We start from the raw sequence: 19,771 nt of genomic DNA on the forward strand, positions 1-19,771 counted from the left end.
CCCACTCAAAAAACAAGAAAACCCAAACCCATTGCCCTTGAGTGGATTCAGACTCATCGCAACTCTGTAGAACAGAGTGGAACTGCCCCTTAGTGTTTCCAAGGAGTGGCTATGGGTTCAAACTGCTGACCTGTTTGGTTAGCAGCCGAGCTCTTAACCACTGCACCACCAGTCTAGTAATACTATTTATCCCAGTAGTCTAATAATATTATTTATCCCTGATATGATTAAGAACTAAGAGATGAACAAAAAGACATCTCAGTAGCCAAAATAGGCTTCACAAAGCTTGAGATAGTAAAGCCCGTGGGTGGGGCCAGGGGTTGAGGCAAGAGTGATGGGTAAAGGCCGAGTGATTGGATGGCCTGTGAGAAGATGGCAGGGCTAGACCAGGCAGGCGCAAGAACTCGTAAAAGGTCATAGGAGTGATCTAGGGTTTGTGCAGTCTGCTTTCTGCAGAGAACTCTGAGGCCGTCAGTGATTGTGGCTCACCCTGTCGATTTATCATTTCACAGTAATCGTCATTTGGTTTAAGAAGTCAGAAAAGCATATATCCCTGAAAGCCATGCATCTAAATTGATTAAAACAAAACCAGTATTGATCACTAGAGAACTAGGCTTCAGTTCCAGACAGCTGAGGTATTATATTTAGAAATTGAGTTTTAAAGACAAGAAATGATTAATATTTTAGAGTAGTACCACAACTTGTAGTGTAATGAGTTATAGTAGCATCTGTGCATAATTCCAGCAAGGATTATTGTATATCTTGTCATATTATTCATACGAAATTAATAGAGAAAGCAGCCCAGTTTTACAGATGGAGATGTAAGGCAAATAGAGTTATGTGGTTGACCATATTCACACAACTAAAGTATAATACCCGTTGGCATCGAGTTGATTGTGACTCATAGCGACCCTATAGGACAGAGTGGAACTGCCCCATAGGGTTTCCAAGGAGCAGCTGGTGGATTCGAACTGCTGACCTTTTGGTTAGCAGCCGAGCTCTTAACCACTGCGCCACCAGGGCTCCAAGTCACAATAGGACCTGGATTTACATTTCATACATGTCCAACCCAGCCAGTCTTTAGCTACACTAGACTTTAGTGGTCCGCTCTCTCTGTGGCTCCCGTGTGAGGACAGCATACCAGATCCAGTGAGCGGCACTAGGCCCAGGCCTAACTGATGACCCAGCTGTCCTGTGGGAGAGGGGTCCCTATCCCAGGCTCACCGAGGGGGAGGTGCCAGTTAAGCTAGTCCCAAATCGGTGGTTTACACCGCGTGTCTAAATGGAGAGCAAATAGATTCCCCCCCTTCATTGTGGGCTGTTTTTAATTTTTTTTTAATCTTTTTTGTGGTAAAATATGTAAAACATAAACTTAACTTCTTTTGCTTTTTTTCCCCCCAAAGGAGTGGTATTGCTGGACCTTATGGTAGGTGTGTGTTTGGCTTTAGAAGAAGCTGCCAACTGTTTCACAAAGTGCCAGTACCATTTTCTATTTTTAAGTGTAAATTCAGTGGCGTTAATTATGTTCACGGTGTTGTGCAACCATCGCCACTGTCTGTTCCAGAACTTTTCGTCACCCCAAACAGAAACTGTACCCATTAAGCAATAACTCCCCATTCCCTTCTTCCCCAGCCTTTGGTGACCTTTAATCCACTTTTCCTTCTCTATGAGTTTGTTCTTCTGGCTCTTTCATATAAATAGGAAACCCTGGTGGCTTAGCGGTTAAGTGCTACAGCTGCTAACCAGAAGGTCGGCAGTTGGAATCCACCAGGGGCTCCTTGGAAACTCTACGTGGCAGTTCTGCTCTGTCCTTTAGGGTCGCTATGAGTCGGAATCGATTCGACGGCACTGGGTTTTGGGTTTTTTGTTTCATATAGATAGAACCATACAGTATTTGTCCTCTTGTGTCTGGCTTATTTCACTCAGCATAATATGGTCAAGGTCCGTCCATGTCGTAGCATGAACTTCATCCCTCTTTATGGCTGAATGATATCCCATTGCACAGAAACTTCGGAGCCCTCGTGGTGCAGTGCTTGAGAGTGTGGCTGCTAAGTGAAAGGTCAGCAGTTTGAATCTACCAGCCACTCCTTGGAAAACCTATGGGGGCAGTTCTACTCTGTCCTATAGGGTCACTGAGAGTCAGAATTGACTTGATGGCAATGGGTTCGGTTTGGTTTTGGGGTATGGAGATATCACATTTTGTTGATGCATTCATTTGTTGATGGACACTTGTTGTTTCCACCTTGTGACTTGTGAATAATGCTGCAGTGAACATCGGTGTAAAAGTATCTATATGAGTCATTGCTTTTAATCCTTTTGGGCATATATCTTGGAGTAGAATTGCTGGATCACATGGTAATAATCCGTGTTTAACTTTTTGAGGAACTGCCAAACTGTTTTCCGCAACGGCCACACCACTTCACATTCTCACCAGCAACGCACGAGGGTTCTGGCAAATGAATTGTGGAAAATGGTAATAAACTCGCCTAAGCAGATGTTTTTGGTAGTTTCCCCTCTGCAGTTTGCCTTGTTCTGCAGATTGTAAATATGACTCCACTGCAGATTTGCTTATGCGTAGCACCTCCCTGACCCCCACGGCTTGCTCCCAGACTTTTCAGAGCTGGAATATTACAGTACAGGACTCTAGTAAGCTTATGGCTGCTCCATGTTTATAGGTTCCTGCAATATGTCTTGTTGTCTTGCCTAGAAAATTGAGCCCCAATCCCCAAACAACACTTCCATATTGTGTGTAAGGGTTTATGTAAACCAAAAAGTCAACATATTAAAGTGCAACTCATAGGGGGATTGCTGGCTCTGTTGACTGAGCTTTACAGTGATTTTAACACTGGTAAAAGTGTTATCCTAACTGCTTCAAATCAGACTGCAAAGATGCTGGTGTGAAATATAGTATTAGATATCAGATCAAACATATGGGTGTTGAACGGGAAGGATATGTGTTGTGGTACTCTGTGGTATTCTAGCATGTGGAGTTGTATTTTATGGAAATTCTTTGGCTTGGCTTAAGGCAGGGACATACATTCATTATGAGATATCAAGCTGTAAAATAAATAAAAGCAAAGAATTCAACTGTGCTGTTAAATGGTTTTCAGTTGAGGCAGTGTGGGATGAGAGGTGTTTGTGAGCCATTGGGGCCTATTTTCTTCTGATCGTCACTAACAGATTTGGTCAAAAGGAATATGAATGTGAGTTTTGCATTTTTTCCTTTTACTCCGTTGTGTATGTTATGAATTAATGTGTGAATTCGTCTCAGAGGCAAAGTGTTTTCATGTTTTCCTCTTTTTACTGTTCCTTCTCTTCTCTATTCTGATTCAGTAGCCTATAGTGAATTTGATTTTTAAGTGTTTATCTGGAGTTGATCTCTGATTTCTTAGGTGTGTGGGTTTATGGGGCTGGTGTTCTCTGAGTTCCCGTGCAGACCATATTGTGGTATTAATAGAGTGAGGTCACTGTTCTCTCTTGAGTGCCTTTTGCTGCCCTGTTGTCTTGCTTTTTTCTTTTTCTCACTCTCTCTCCCAATTATAGAAAGCATCAGTAGATTTCTCATTAAAAATAAATAAATAAAAGTATTATTAATGTCACATATATTGTTTGAGGAAAGATTTTGCTTTGAACAATGATTTCAAGGATTTTTAAGATCATGTAAATTAGAAATGGAGAAAATGGATTTAGGTCATTTTTATCTAGTTCTCCCTGGTATTTGCAGCCCTGGTGGCTCAGTGGTTAAGTGCTGAGTTGCTAAGTGCAAGGTCAAAGGTTCAAACCCCCCAGTAGCTCCATGAGAGAAGAGACCTGGCAATCTACTCCTGTAAAGATTTCAGCCTAGGAAACCCTACGGGAGGCGGTTCTACTCTGTCATGTAGAGTCACTGTGTGTTGGAATTGACTTGACGGTACACAACAACAACAACAATGGCACTTTGCTTTACAGCATTACTGGTTTTATCAACTAGGACAGAACTGTCCTTCAGTAGATATGATGGATATCTTTCCTTCAAGAGCTCACACTGATGATTATATGATGTGATGCCCTTTTTTTCCTAAAAGGGTTTCACCTGGTTGTACAGGAATGTATTTCCCTTTTAGCAAAAATAATTACTAAATGGAGCTGCTAATGGAACTGGTGCATATCTGCTACAAATGTGATTGGAAAGTTCTAGCTTAAACTGCTGTTTGAAATGAGAAGCAAACATGCACTGTTGTGTGCACCCAAACTGCAAGCTTTCTGCAAAATGAAACCAAACCAAATCCGTTGCCAGTGAGTGGATTCCGACTCCTAGCGACCCTACAGGACAGAGCAGAACTGCCCCATAGGGTTTCCAAGGAGCGGCTGGTGGATTCGAACTGCTGACCTTTTGGTGAGCAGCCGAGCTCTTCCACACAGGAGACTGTTGAGGTTCATTTTAATTTTCAGTCCTGCACAAGAATGGGTTTAACGTAATGCTTCTTTGACCTCCTTAACGGAGGCTTTTTTTAAATGTCAGTATTAGGAGCTCTGTTTTTTTTTTTTTTTTAATTCCACTGGATTTTTAAGACGTCATCAATGTTTAATATCTGATAAATATGTTGTGTTTTCAAGGCAAGGTCAGATTATCTTTTGCCTTCGTTGATAGTATGTGAATAGAAGGTAATATGTCGATTATCTAACAAAGAAAGGATTAAACGTACTGAATTCAGCTGCTTAGATGAGGACCCACTTCTCTTCACGTTGCTGAATTGAAACCATATTTAATTTCATTCAGTTGTGTGTTTTGACTTTAGCTTGCTCTGCTTGACTTTTTGACAGATGCCACCTCAGTATGGACAGCAAGGTGTCAGTGGTTACTGCCAACAAGGCCAACAGCCATATTACAACCAGCAGCCGCAGCCTCCGCACCTCCCACCGCAGGCACAGTATCTGCCATCCCAGTCCCAGCAGAGGTACCAGCCGCAGCAGGTGAGTGCCCCAGCTCTCTGGGCTTCCTCCACATCATGTTCAAGGATAGACAGAACTGCCTGAGAGACCTGTCTGTTCCGCTTTCAAAATCATGCTCTCAGGGGAACAAAATGTGGTTCTGGGAAAATGCAAAACTATACCCTAATCTCAATTTTTATTTAGTTATCTATTTTTGGATGTTTCAGATTGAAGGGTGAGAAGAATGACTAGTTTCATAGTTGCTTGCATTACTGGTTAGTGACAGCAGAAAATGTCAGTCATTTCATGCTCAGTGTAATTTGTGTTTGAAATCTTGCAAGAAAGTGCCCTGCCATTTTATTGAGGCATATTTGGGAGAATGGTTTTATCGATCATTTCATCTTGCTAGTTGGCACATGCATGGTATTTATATCTTGAGCTTTTTTGGTTGTTTGTGTTTTAATGGCAAGTGCTGTTACATCAAACCATCATCATTGCCGTTGGCAGTGTTATTCTTCTTAAAGTACCTTGTAAACAGATAATCACTTCAATTACAATATATTAAAATACTAAAAAGAATCATGTACTTTAAGTATATTAAGCAGTTTCGGGTTTTTTTAGTTTAAATTAGCCTCATTAAATACTCTTTTAGGTTATTGGGCTATATATTTCAAGCTTACGTGATCTGTAGAGAAACAGTGCATATATGTACTTTGTGCAAGGATTCAGCTCCATCTTCTGTTTAAGGGACCCATTGATGAATGACATTAAAAGGAGTCATGAGCGAGGGATTCTCACCCTGAATCCAGATAAAATTTTCATAGCGCTTCCCAACATCAGCATCAAAATGTAACTTCCCATTTTATGTTTTCCTTTCTCCTTTCTGTTTTGTGGGGGTGGCAGTCATAAGAAGAGGAAGAAGGTGACGTGACGTTGGCTGCTCAGTTTTTGAAGTGCTTCTTATACGTCTTGAATAGGTCGTGGGTGCTAAGCAAAATATATAAATACAGGGAGCTTAATTTTAATCAATTCATCTGGTTCCTTAGGTATTTGCTCGGGCTTGTTGGAGTCTTTTGCCTTGAGACTTTTATTTAAGAGTCCTGAAAAGAGTTTATGACTTTAAATAAAACACGTTAAAACAACGGCTGAGATTTAGGATCCTGTAGAGCCTAGTTTTTGCATGTGTGTCTTCAGAATTTTGGTAATATATCTGGGGTTTGTTGAGGTAGGGATGTACTTTATTTTGGAGTTACCTAGTCTAGCCTGTTATTAAAATGTGGTGAATTTAAAAAGTTTCATATCAGTGTTTTTGAAGTAAGAGAGAGTGGTATCTGGGTTTTTAAGATATAAAATTATGGGCTTTTTCAGGGGCTTTCAGAACCTTATTGAACTTCTCTGTACACACAGAATGGCTTGTCACGTCATCAAAATTTAGGACTCAATAGAGAGATTACATTACTCATTTTACTTCAGTGTGCTAAAATGAATCCCTGAATATAAAAACTGCTTGATCTAGGATTCTGGATGTCTGTTATTTCCATCAGGACCAAGCTCAGACTTTCCTTCCTTTTTACAGGAAGTGGCCAGGGCTTTCCCAGTCTTGACTGTTCCCTGTAAGAGATTTGGCAAGTTTCTTTCGGAAATGAGATCTAGGGTAGCATCCTGGTTCAGAGCTTGGCTGCTAACCTAAAAGGTCAGTGGTTTGAATCCACGAGCTGCTCCTTGCAAACTCTGTAGGGCAGTTTTACTCTGTCCTATAGCATTGCTATGAGTTGGAGTTGACGGCAATGGGTTTGATTTTTTTTTGGTTATTCTTGCACCTTTGAAAGCAAAATAATCTCCCCAAATCCATCTCCAAACAAAGCAAAATTTACAAATAGAATATTTTCAAAATCAAGGCAAATTTTCGTAAGAATATGTAATACTGAATTCATAAAACCCAGAATTCATAGATATTCAAAAACCAAAAAGGCACAACAGTATTAGATGGATTAAGCTAGTACTTTTTAGGAGCTCAAACATGCCCTTCTGCGTACTCTCCTTTTATATCCAAAATAGCAAACATAATCTACTGATTTTATGTAAAAACCAAAACAACAACAACAACAACAACAAAAAAACCAACCCCGTTGCCCTCAAGTCGATTCAGATTCATAGCAACCCTATAGAAACCCTATAGGACAGAGTAGAACTGCCCCCTAGGGTTGATTTTATATAAGGGAACCAGTAAATAATACTTTGTGTCTTTTGTTGATGTGATTGATACAAAAGATAATTCCAAGTTTCCATTAAGATACCTTACTTAGTGTCTTTAACTGTTTTTTTTTTTTTTCAGTTACGTTTAATGTTTTGAATAATCAATACATTAATATATTTCAAAAATTAAAAAGTATAAGGAAAGAATAAGGAAAATCTGGCTCCTACCCTAGTCTTCCCTACTCAGTTCACCACCTCCCCCTCCTTTGCCAGGCAACCACTTTATTAGTTTATTTTATGTCTTTTTAGAGTTTATATATATGCATACAAAATACTGTATTTTAATTTTTACTGTTTTAAGGAAAATGATGGCATGTTTTAACATACTCTACACACTCTTCTTTGTCAAGCCTCCTTTCCGTTTCTGCCACTTAACCATATTGTCTGAAGAATTTTCCAGAGAAGTATGTAGAGAGATCCCTGATTATTTTTTTATAGCTTCATTCCATTTTACCCATTCTCTTTTGATGGGCATTTGGATTATTTCTAAACTTAAGCACTATAAAGGAACACTCTCCTTTTATTGTATAGTGTTTTTATAGATTCATTTTTACATTTAATTTATCCCAATCTGTGGAGAGAGGTATGATCTAAAACAATTTTTTTTCCCTTCTAGATGGCTACGTATTTATTTAACACCTTTTCTTGTGTAGGCTGTCTTCCATACATTTTAGATACCACTTTTATCCCTTAAGTATAATACTTGGGGTTATTTCTGAGATTTTTTTTTTTTCCTATTAGTCCTTAATGTATTAGTGCCATACTATTTTTTTTTTTTTTTATGTTTTAGTATCTGGTAAGGTTAGTATATACTCATAACTCTTCTTTTTCAGAGTTTTCTTGGGTACTTTTGTTTGCCTATTTTTTCATATAAATTTTCTTGTTTGTTTCTTACCATTGTTTTTTTCCTAATAATTTTGTCTTTTTTTTTTTTTTTTTTGTATGGAATCTTTTTTTTCATTCTTTCTTTTTCTGTGAAGTAGATGATACTTGCAAAAGAATAATGGTAAGACAAACAGAAGTAACTTACTTGAACAATTTTTGCCTCGTTGAGGCCTACTGAACAAATACCAGGAATGCACCTGTAGTAATAGCATCAGTAGAGGTAAGAGTCATAATAATAATAACTGGGTCTATTTAGCTTAGGTTCCTGCAGGCCAGGGAGAACGTACTCCTGGAACCTTGGGAGCATCGTGAACTGGGAAAGATAGGAGGGGGCCTCTTACGGGGCTGGGCCATGTGCTGGATGATTCCAGAAGGATTGGGGGAAGTGAAGTTCATTTCTAGATTGGTGGTTCTCAAGAAGCTAGGGATGCTTTGTTGATTAATTGTTTTGGAGCATTCGAGTGGGGACAAGGAATGTCATTGGTAAAGAAGCCCTTTAGAGAAAGACAGAGTTAGGAGAAGGGCTGTTGAGTCATTTTCGTGGTCAGAAGTGGGCTTGTCCAGTCTTGTTTCGGACACTGTTGATATTCTGTGGGGGATGTTACAGTGCAGTTGTTCTCAGGACCATTTTTCATTTTCTGAATGTCTCACTGTCCAGCAGTTCCTTCTCTCCTCCTAATTGACAGATTTCTCCACTTTCTTCATTTGTTTAGGTAGTTTTAATCTCTTTTTATAACATTCTTTATAAAGAGCTACTGTATATTTTTTTGTTAGAATTATTTTTATATGCCTTATTTTTTGTTGCTATTGTAAATTGTACCCTTTTAAAAATTACATTTTCCGATTGTTATCGCTATATCCAAAATGCATATTGTTTTTAACTCTTGTTAATTCTAATAGTTTGTAGATCCCCTTAGGTTTTCTTAGGTAAAAAAAGTATCTGCAATTAATATCAGTTTTCCTTAAAAAAAAAAAAAAAAATACTCTCTACCCTCTTTCTGTCTTTTGGCAGACTGGCTTCTGCAAGGCAGTGTTTAAAAGGACTGACCATTCTTATATTATCCTTGATTAAAACGAATGCTTTTAGCGTTTCCTTATTAAATACTTACCACCTTCCACTGTTTGCTGTTGAGTTGACTCTGACTTAGGGGCCACCCCCACACATCAGAGCAGAGCTGTGTTCCGTAGGGGGCTTCACTGGCTGATTTTATTGGAAACAGATCTCCAGGCCTTTATTTTGAGGCGCCTCTGGGTGGACCTAAACCTCCAATCTTTGGTTAGTGACTGAGCACATTACCATTTATACCACCCAGGGACTCCTTACTAAATATAATGGCTATTTATTACTATTATTTTTGTAGCTGCCCTCTATTCAGTTCAGGAAGTTTCCCTCTGTTTCTAGTTTTCCAAGAGGTTTTATCATTAATAGATGCTGACTTATGTGTGTTTTGCATCTATCGAGACCATCACTTTCTTTTGCTCTTGTCATTGTGATAAGATGTATTTTTTAAAAAAGTTTTAAAACTACACTTGGATTCTGTAATAAACCACGCTGCATATTATATTATCTTTTTGATTAACATCATTGGATTTCTCTTACTAACCTTTGCTTAGGTTTCTTGAATTAATATTCATGAATGAAACTGGACTGACTAATGATGTGGACCATCTTTTCATGTGTTTTTTTAGCCATTCACATATTTTCTTTGGTGAAATGTCTATTCAGTCTTCTTCCCGCTTTTAATTGGATTTTTGGTTCCCTTATTATCGCAGTGTAAGAGTTCTTTTAAGAAGTGTAAATTCTGGACAAGCCCTTTATCAGATACATGATTTTCAAATGTTTTCTCCCAGTTCATGGCTTATCTTTTCCTAATGTTGTCTATTGAATGGCAAAGGTTTTTTAATTTTGATGAATCCAGTTTATCAGCTTATTCTTTTATGGACCCTGCCTCTCATATATTACCTAAGAACTCCGCCCAAGCAGAGATCACGATGATTTTCTTCTAGCAGTTTTATAGTATTATCTCTTACATTTAGGTCTATGAATAGTGTTTTGTGTATGGTATGAGATAAGGGCCTATGTTCATCTCTTCCATGTAGCTGTACCCCAGCACCATTTGTTGAAAAGACTATCCTTTCCCCAATTCAGTGACTTGGCACCTTTGTTGAAAATCAGTTCTACTGATTTATATGCCCAGCCTGTGCCAGTACCATACTGTCTTGAATTTTGTGGCCTTACGGTATGTTTTGAAATCGGGTAGTATATATTCTACCCCTATGTGTTCTACACCTTTGTCCTTCCTTTTCAAAATTATTTTGGCTATTCTAATAGGCCCATTACATTTCAATATAAATTGTAGAGTCAGCTTATCAATTTCTACAAAAAAGTGTGCTGAGGTTTGTTTCGTTTTAGGTTTTCATAGGGATTATGTTGATTTTATGGGTCTTTTGAGGGAGACTTGCCATCCTGACAAGAGGGAGCCTTCCAATTTGCTTGTTAGTCCCAGTAGGTTTTTGTGGGTTGCTTGGGATTTTCTACATACAGGTTCATGTCATCTGCGAATATGGACAGTTTTTCTCTTTCCAGTCTGGATGCCTTTAATGTCTTTCTTTTCTTTTACTTTTTCACAGTGGTACATTCTAGATAGTTTTAGGTAGGGCTCTTTTCCAGTTTATTTTATCTGTGCTAATATGCTGTGAAATCTGTTTGTTGCGTTTTTGATTTGAATTACTTTATTTTTTAAAAGTGCTCTACAGTCATTTTTTTGTTATCTTTTTTATATTTTGATTAACCCTTTTTCTATCTTTTGTAGTTTTTTTAAATTATATTTTCTGATTATTCTAATAGCTGATGATTTTGTGGGTTTTTTTTAAGCTCTCATTTTTTTTAGTTCTCAGTATTTTAAGATTTTTTTCTGTGAGTTGCTCGTTTTTTGAAGTTTGATTGGTGCACATTTTTGGGGCCCAGGAGTAAGTTCGTTCCCTTCCCTCAGAAGGCTTGGTGTTTGCTTTTGCCCGTCGCTTCTGGGCACTAATCACTTGGAGTTACTTTTGTATTTTATTTTTTTAACTTCGTATTATAAAAACTCCTAATATGTAGATAAGCAATGATATAATGAGCCCTCATATGCCATAACCTAGAGTTAGTATTATTAATGTTTTGCCATATTTGCTTCCCTCCCTTCTTCTTTGTCTCCCTCCCTCCCTTTCTTCAAAATGTTTTAAGTAAATCGCAGACGTAACATTTCACTGCTAAATAGTTTGATATATGTCTATAAAAAATAAGGGTATTTCTTGCATAATCACAGTTCTATCGTGACATCTTACTAAATTAAGTATGATTTCTTTCATTTACTACCCCAGCCATATTCAGATATCCTCAATTGTCCTCAGAATGTCTTCAGAGTTCCTTTGTCTCCAGCAGGATTCAAACAAGGTTATTAAATTGATTTGGTCATGAGGTCCTTTTATATAGAACAGTTCTCTCTTTCCACACCCCAGTTCGTGCCTTTGACATGTTGAAAAAACTGGGTCAGTTGTCCTGTGGAATGGCTTTGTCTGGTGGTTTTCTCTCCATGGGGTTTAACTTATTCATCTAGCCCCTCTCTATTTTCCTGTAAATTGCAAGTTAGTCCCAAAGGCTTAAACATAAATATTTTTGTTTGTGATCATTTAAAATCATGTCCCCAACATTTCTGGCACTTCTTCTGTGCAAAGGTGGAGTCAGTGACTCTCCCCTGCATCTGGACAGGCTTGTGACTGCTTCAGAAATACATCACGATAGAAGGGACCTAGCAAAGTCCTAGACTTCATCAGAAAAGGCCAACAGCTTCTGCCAGCTTCTCTTGGAACATTCCATGATGGGACTCTCCCCGTTGGAACCCAGCTGCTGTGGCACGCGAAGCCCACACCATGCGGTGAGATCCTGTGTCAGGGTTTTGGTCGACGTTTCCAGCAAACTCTGCCTTGGAGTCATCCCGGCCCAGGCCCTAGACGTGGGAGTGAAGAGCCCCCAGGTGATCCTGACCCCAGCTTTCCAGTCCCCTTGGCATTTGTCTTCCGAGCTGAGATGTCATGGTGTGGAGACAAGCCGTCCCCTTTCTTCCCTATCTGAATTCCTCAGCTGCAACATCTGAAAACCTGATAAGTGGTGGTGATTTTATGTCACTTAAGTGTCGGTGGTTTCTTACATACATCATTACTAATTGGCATGGTGTGTAATAGGTGACGCTGGGGCTGATCACCTCAGGTTGAACGGATCGTCTGGTTGGCCCACCAGTAGTGATGCCGAGATTGATTAGTGGGTTCAGGTGGTGATGGCCACTGGGACCACTTTAAATGAAATTCTCTTCTTGAGGTTTTGCAGACCACACTGGTAAGTGTTAATTTTGACCAGAAAGTCTGGTGATGGTTAGCTTGTGGTTACTAATTCGCAAGGGAGGCATTTTTTTTTCCTTCCCCCTACCTTTTAGTGTCAGGTTCAGGAGAGGTAAAGTATTTCTCTCTCTTAAGTGGGTTTATACACCTCTAAGTGAAAGAGATAGCCCTTCTTAGTGCCTAATTTATTTGAGAAACATTGTTTCAAAATCTGTTTCTTTTTGGCAGGCCCTAGACTTTCTCTCCTGTTCCCTGTTTGCTTTATATTCATCAAATGGAAACTTAAAGTCTGTAACGAAAGTCAGTTTGTATTGCTCTCTTCCTGTGTTGTTTTTTTTTTTTAATTTTTATTGTGCTTTAAGTGAAAGTTTACAAATCAGGTCAGTCTCTCATACAAAAATTTATATACACCTTGCTACATACTACTAGTTGCTCTCCCCCTAATGAGACAGCGCACTCCTTCCCTCCACTCTCTATTTTCCTTTCCTTTTGGCCAGCTTCTGACCCACTCCGTCCTCTCATCTCCCCTCCAGACAGGAGATGCCAACATAGTCTCATGTGTCTACTTGATCCAAGAAGCTCACTCTTCACCAGTATCATTTTCTGTCCCATAGTCCAGTCTAATCTCTGACTGAGGCTTTGGGAACGGTTGCTGTATTGGGCTAACAGAAGGTCTAGGGACCATGACCTCCGGGGTCCTTCTAGCCTCAGTCAGACCATAAAGTCTGGTATTTTTGTGAGAATTTGGAGTCTGCATCCTACTGCTCTCCTGTTCCCTCAGGAGTTCTCTGTTGTGTTTCCTGTCAGGGCAGTCATTGGTTGTAAGCCAGGTACCATCTAGTTCTTCCAGTCGCAGGCTGATATAGTCTCTGGTTTATGTTGTCCTTTCTGTCTCTTGGGCTCATAATTACCTTGTGTCTTTGGTGTTCTTCATTCTCCCTTGATCCAGGTGGGTCGAAACCAATTGATGCATCTTAGGTGACCGCTTGATAGCGTTTAAGACCCCACAAGCCACTCTCCAAAGTGGGTTGCAGAATGTTTTCATAGTAGGTTTTATTATGCCAGTTGACTTAGATGTCCCCTAAAACTGTGGTCCCCAAACCCCCGCCCCTGCTACGCTGGCCTTCAAAGCATTCAGTTTATTCAGGAAACGTCTTTGCTTTTTAGTTTAGTCTATTTATGCTGACCTCGCCTGTATTGTGTACTGTCTTTCCCTTCACCTAAAATAATTCTTACCTACTATATGGTTAGTGAAAACCCCTCTCCTTCCTTCCCTCCCTCCCCCTTCTCATAACCATCAAAGAATATTTTCTGCTCTGTTTAAACTATTTCTCAAGTTATTATAATAGTGGTCTTATACAATATTTTGTCCTTTTGCAGCTGACTAATTTCAGTATAATGCCTTCCAGGTTCCTCCATGTTATCAAATGTTTCACGGATTCATCATTGTTCTTTATCGATGCATGGTATTCCATTGCATGAATATACCATAATTTATTTATCCATTCATCTGTTGATGGGCACCTTGGTTACTTCCATCTTTTTCCTCTTGTAAACACTGCTGCAGTGAACATGGGTGTGCATATATCTGTTCATATAAAGGCTCTTATTTCTCTAGGATATATTCCAAGGAGTGGGATTGCTGGATCATATGGTAGTTCTATTTCTAGCTTTTTAAGGAAGCGCCAAATCAATTTCCAAAGTGGTTGTACCATTTGACATTCCTACCCGCAGTGTATAAGTGTTCCAGTCTCTCCACAACTTCTCCAACATTCATACATTCATTGTTTTGTGTTTTTTTGGATTAATGCCAGCTTTGCTGGAATGAGATGAAATCTCATTGTAGTTTTGATTTGCATTTCTCTAATGGCTAATGATCCTGAGCATTTCCTCATGTATCTGTTAGCTACCTGAATGCTTCTTTAGTGAAGTACCTGTTCATATCCTTTCCCCATTTGTTAAATGGGTTATTTGTCTTTTTGTTGTTGACTTTTTGCAGTATCATGTAGATATTAGAGATCAGACGCTGATCGGAAATGTCATAGCTAAAAACTTTTTCCCAGTCTGTAGGTAATCTTTTTACTCCTTTGGTGAAGTCTTTGGATGAGCATAGCTGTTTGATTTTTAGGAGCTCCCAGTTATCTAGTTTCTGTTCTGCATTGTTAGTAATGTTTTGTGTACTGTTTATACCATGTATTAGGGCTCCTAACATTGTCCCAATTTTTTCTTCCATGATCTTTATCATTTTAGGTTTTATATTTAGGTCTTTGATCCCATTTTGAGTGAGTTATTGTGCATGGTATGAGGTATGGGTCCTGTTTCATTTTTTTGCAGATGGATATCCAGTTATGCCTGCACCCTTTGTTAAAGAGACTGTCTTTTCCCTATTTAACTGACCTTGGGCCCTTGTCAAATATCAGCTGCTCATATGTGGATGGATTTATGTCTGGATTCTCAATTCTGTTCTGTTGGCCTGTGTCTCTGTTGCTGTGCCAGTACCAGGCTGTTTTGACTACTGTGGCAGTATAATAAGTTCTAAAATCAGGTAGAGAGAGGCCTCCCACCTTGTTCTTCTTTTTCAGTAATGCTTTACTAATCTGGGGCCTCTTTCCCTTCCCTATGAAGTTGATGATTTGTTTCTCCATCTCATTAAAAAATGTTGTTGAAATTTGGATTGGAATTGCATCGAATCTATAGATCACTTTTGGCAGAATAGACATTTTTACAATGTTGTCTTCCTATCCATGAGCAAGGTATGTTTTTCCCCTTATGTAGGCCTCTTTTGGTTTCTTACAGTAGTGTCTCGTAGTTTTCTTTGTATAGGTCTTTTACATCTCTGGTAAGATTTATTCCTAAGTATTTTATCTTCTTGGGGGCTACTGTAAGTGGCATTGATTTGGTGATTTCCTCCTCGATTTTCTTTTTGTTGGTATAGAGGAACCCAACTGATTTTTGTATGTTTATCTTGTATCCTGACACTCTGCTGAACTCTTCTATTAGTTTCAGTCATTTTCTTGAGGATTCTTTAGGGTTTTCCATGTATAAGATCATGCCATCTACATATGGAGATACTTTTACTTCTTTCCTACCAATCTGGATGCCCTTTATTTCTTTATCTAGCCTAATCGCTCTGGCTAGGACTTCCAGTACAGTGTTGAATAAGAGTGGTGATAAAGAGTATCCTTGTCTAGTTCTCCATCTCAAGGGGAATTCTTTCAGACTCTCTTCATTTAGGATAATGTTGGCTGTTGGCTTTGTAAAAATGCCCTTTATTACGTTGAGTAATTTTCCTTCTATTCCTATTTTGCTGAAAGTTTTCCTGAATGGGTGTTGAACCTTTTCAAATGCCTTTTCTGCATCAGTGGATAAGATGTGGTTTTTGTCTTTTGTTTCATTTATGTGGTGGATTACGTCAATTGTTTTTCTAATGTTGAATCATCCCTGGTAAGTTATTTTTTTGATATGTTGTTGAATTTTATTGGCTAGAATTTTATTGAGGATTTTTGCATCTAATTTCATGAGGGATATAGGTCTGTAATTTTCTTTTTTTCTGGTGTCTTTACCTGGTTTTGGTATCAAGGATATGGTGGTTTCATAGAATGAGTTTTGTAGTATTCCATCCTTTTCTATGCTCTGAAATACCTTTAGTAGTAGTGGTATTAATTCTTCTCTGAAAGTTTGGTAGAACTCTGCAGTGAAGCCCTCTGGACCAGGGCTTTTTTGTTGTTGTTGTTGGGAGTTTTTTGATTACCTTTTCAATCTCTTCTTTTGTTGTGGGTCTTTTTAGTTGTTCTACCTCTGTTTGTGTTAGTTTACCTAGGTATTGTGTTTCTAGAATTAATCTGTTTCTTCTAAGTTTTCACATTTGTTAGAGTGCAATTTCTCGTAGTAATCTGATGTGATTCTTTTAATTTCAGTTGAGTCTGTTGTAGTATTGTCCATCTCATGTCTTCTTTGGGTTATTTGCTTCCTCACCTGTTTTTCCTTTGTCAGTTTGGCCAATGGTTTATCAATTTTATTAATTTTTTCAAGGAACCAGCTTTTGGTCTTGGTAACTCTTTTTTTTTTTTTTTATTTCATTTAATTCTACTCTAATTTTTATTATTTGCTTCTGGTGCCTGAGGGTTTCTTTTGTTGCTCTCTTTCTATTTGTTCAAGTTGTAGGGATAATTCTTTGATTTTGGCCTTTCTTTTTGTATGCGTGCATTTATTGATATAAACTGACCTCTGAGCACTGCTTTTGCTGTGTTCCAAGGGCTCTGATAGGAAGTGTTTTCATTCTTATTGGATTCTATGAATTTCTTTATTCTGTCCTTAATGTCTTCTATGAGCCAGTCATTTTTGAGCAGGGTATTGCTCAGTTTCCAAGTGTTTGATTTCTTTTCCCTGGTTTTTGTTTTAGTGATTTCTACTTTTATGGCCTTCTGGTCAGAGAAGATGCTTTGTAATATTTCAGTGTTTTGGATTCTGCTAAGGTTTGTGTTATGACCTAATCTGTGGTTTATTCTAGAGAATGTTCCATATGCACTAGACAAGAAAGTATACTTGGCTGCTGTTAGATGGAGTGTTCTGCGTATGTCTGTGAGGTCAACTTGGTTGATTGTGGCATTTAGATCTTCTGTATCTTCATTGAGCTTCTTTCTGGATGTCTGTGCTTCACTGAAAGTGGTGTGTTGAAGTCTCCTAATGTAATTGTGGAGCTGTCTGTCTCACTTTTCAGTGCTGTTAGCGTTTGTTTTATGTATCTTGCAGCCCTGTCACTGGGTGCATAAATATTTAACGTGTGATTCCGACTCATAGCGACCCTATACCTCCTGGTATATTGCCCCTTTAATCAGTATATAGTGTCCTTCCCTGTCCTTTGTGATGGATTTAACTTTAAAGTGTGTTTTGCCAGAAATTAATACTACCTACTTCTGCCCTTTTTTAATTGTTGTTTGCTTGATATATTTTTTTTTTACCATCCTTTGAGTTTTAGTTTTTTTGTGTCTCTAAGACTAAGGTATGTCTCTTGTAGGCAGCATATAGACGGATCGTGTTTTTTAATGCATTCCGCCAGTCTCTGTCTCTTTATTGGTGCATTTAGTCCATTTGCATTCAGCGTAATTATGGATAGGTATTTAAAAAAAATTCTTTTTAATGAGTTTAGTGCTGTCATTTTGATGTCTTTTTTTTTTGTATGTTGTTCACAGTTTCTTTTTCCCACTTAATTTTTTGTGCTGAGTAGATTATATATTGTCTTTTCCTCTTCTTCATGGTTGTTGATTTTGTTTCTGCTGAGTCTCTGTTTTTTTCTTGTATTTTATCTTGCGTGTTGCTGTGATGCTGGAAGCTATGCCACCGGTATTCAGATACCAGCAGGGTCACCCATGGAGGACAGATTTCAGCTGAGCTTCCAGACTAAGACAGACTAGGAAGAAGGACCTGAGTCTACTTCTGAAAAGTATTAGCCAGTGAAAACCTTATGAATAGCAGCGGGACATTGTCTGATACAGTACTGGAAAATGAGCCCCCCAGGTTGGAAGGCACTCAAAAGATGACGGGGGAAGAGCTGCCTCCTCAAAGTAGAGTCGACCTTAAGGACATGGATGGGGTAAAGCTTTCCAGACCTTCATTTGCTGATGTGGCACAACTTAAAATGAGAAGAAACAGCAGCAAACATCCATTAATAATCAGAACCTGGAATGTATGAAGTATGAATCTAGGAAAATTGGAAATCGTCAAAAATGAAATGGAACGGATAAACATCGATATCCTAGGCATTAGTGAGCTGAAATGGACTGGTATTGGCCATTTTGAATCGGACGATTGTATAGTCTACTATGCTGGGAATGACAACTCAAAGAGGAATGCTGTTGCATTCATCGTCAAAAAGAACGTTTCGAGATCAATCCGTACAGCACTGTCAGTGTTAGGATAATATCCATATGCGTACAAGGAAGACCAGTTTATACGACTGTTGTTCAAATTTACGCACCAACCACATGGGCCAAAGATGAAGAAATAGAAGATTTTTATCAGCTGCTACAGTCTGAAATCAAGATGCGTTGATAATTACTGGTGATTGGAATGCAAAAGTTGGAAACGAAGGATCAGTAGTTGGAAACTATGGCCTTGGTGGTAGAAACAATGCCAGAGATCGAATGATAGATTTTTGCAAGACCAAATACTTCTTCATTGCAAATACCTTCTTTCAGCAATATAAACAGCAACTATACACATAGACCTCGCCAGAAGGAACACACAGAAATCAAATTAACTACATCTGTGGAAAGAGACGATGGAAAAGCTCAATATCATCAGTCAGAACAAGGCCAGGGGCAGACTGTGGAAAAAAACAGACCATCAATTGCTCATATGCAAGTTCAAGCTAAAACTGAAGAAAATCAAAGCAAGTCCACGAGAGCCAAAATTTGACCTTGAGTATATCCCATCTGAATTTAGAGACCATCTGAAGAATAGATTTGACTCATTGAACACTAGTGACCGAAGACCAGACAAGTTGTGGAATGACATCAAGGTCATCATCCGTGAAGAAAGTAAGAGGTCATTGAAAAGACAGGAAAGAAAGAAAAGACCAAGGTGGATGTCAGAGGAGACTCTGAAACTTGCTCTTGAACGTCAAGCAGTTAAAGGAAAAGGAAGAATTGATGAAGTAAAAGAACTGAAGAGAAGTTTTGAAAGGGCGGCTCGAGAAGACAAAGTAAAGTATTATAATGACATGAGCAAAGAGCTGGAGATGGAAAACGAAAAGGGAAGAACACGCCCATGTTTCTCTAGCTGAAAGAACTGAAGACAAAATTCAAGCCTCGAGTTGGAATAGTGAAGGATTCTATGGAGAAAATATTAAATGACGTAGGAAGCATCAAAAGAAGATGGAAGGAATACACAGAGTCAGTATACCAAAAAGAATTAGTTGATGTCCAGCCATTTCAAGAGATGGCATATGATCAGGAACCGATGGTACTGAAGGAAGAAGTCCAAGGGTCTATGAAGTCACTGGCGAAAAACAAGGCTCCAGGAATTGATGGACTGTCAACTGAGATGTTTCAACAAACAGGTGCAGCCCTGGAGGTGCTTACTCGTCTGTCTATTCCAAGAAGTACGGAAGACAGTTTCCTGGTTAACTGACTGGAAGAGATCCATATTTATGCCTATTCCCAAGAAAGGTGATCCAACCAAATGTGGAAATTACAGAATAATATCATTAATATCACACGCAAGCAAAATTTTGCTGAAGATCATTCAAAAATGGCTGCAGCAGTGTATCGACAGAGAACTGCCATTAATTCAGGCTGGTTCGTGAAGAGGACACGGAACCAGAGATATCGTTGCTGATGTC

The 19,771-nt window shown here is 38.8% G+C and overlaps 1 protein-coding gene across 4 annotated transcripts in view; it reads left to right on the forward strand.

Annotated features, from left to right (window-relative positions):
* The window catches only part of ARID1B (AT-rich interaction domain 1B), a 502,278-nt gene that overhangs the window by 139,050 nt on the left and 343,457 nt on the right, over window positions 1-19,771 (forward strand). For all 4 annotated transcript variants that reach the window (XM_049904492.1, XM_049904463.1, XM_049904483.1 and 1 more), the window contains exon 3: window positions 4,804-4,953. In XM_049904492.1, coding sequence (XP_049760449.1) covers window positions 4,804-4,953 — 150 coding nt within the window. The remainder of the gene's footprint in view (window positions 1-4,803; window positions 4,954-19,771) is intronic.

This window comes from Elephas maximus, chromosome 1, assembly GCF_024166365.1.
Source record: "Elephas maximus indicus isolate mEleMax1 chromosome 1, mEleMax1 primary haplotype, whole genome shotgun sequence".
NCBI classification, from domain to species: domain Eukaryota; kingdom Metazoa; phylum Chordata; class Mammalia; order Proboscidea; family Elephantidae; genus Elephas; species Elephas maximus.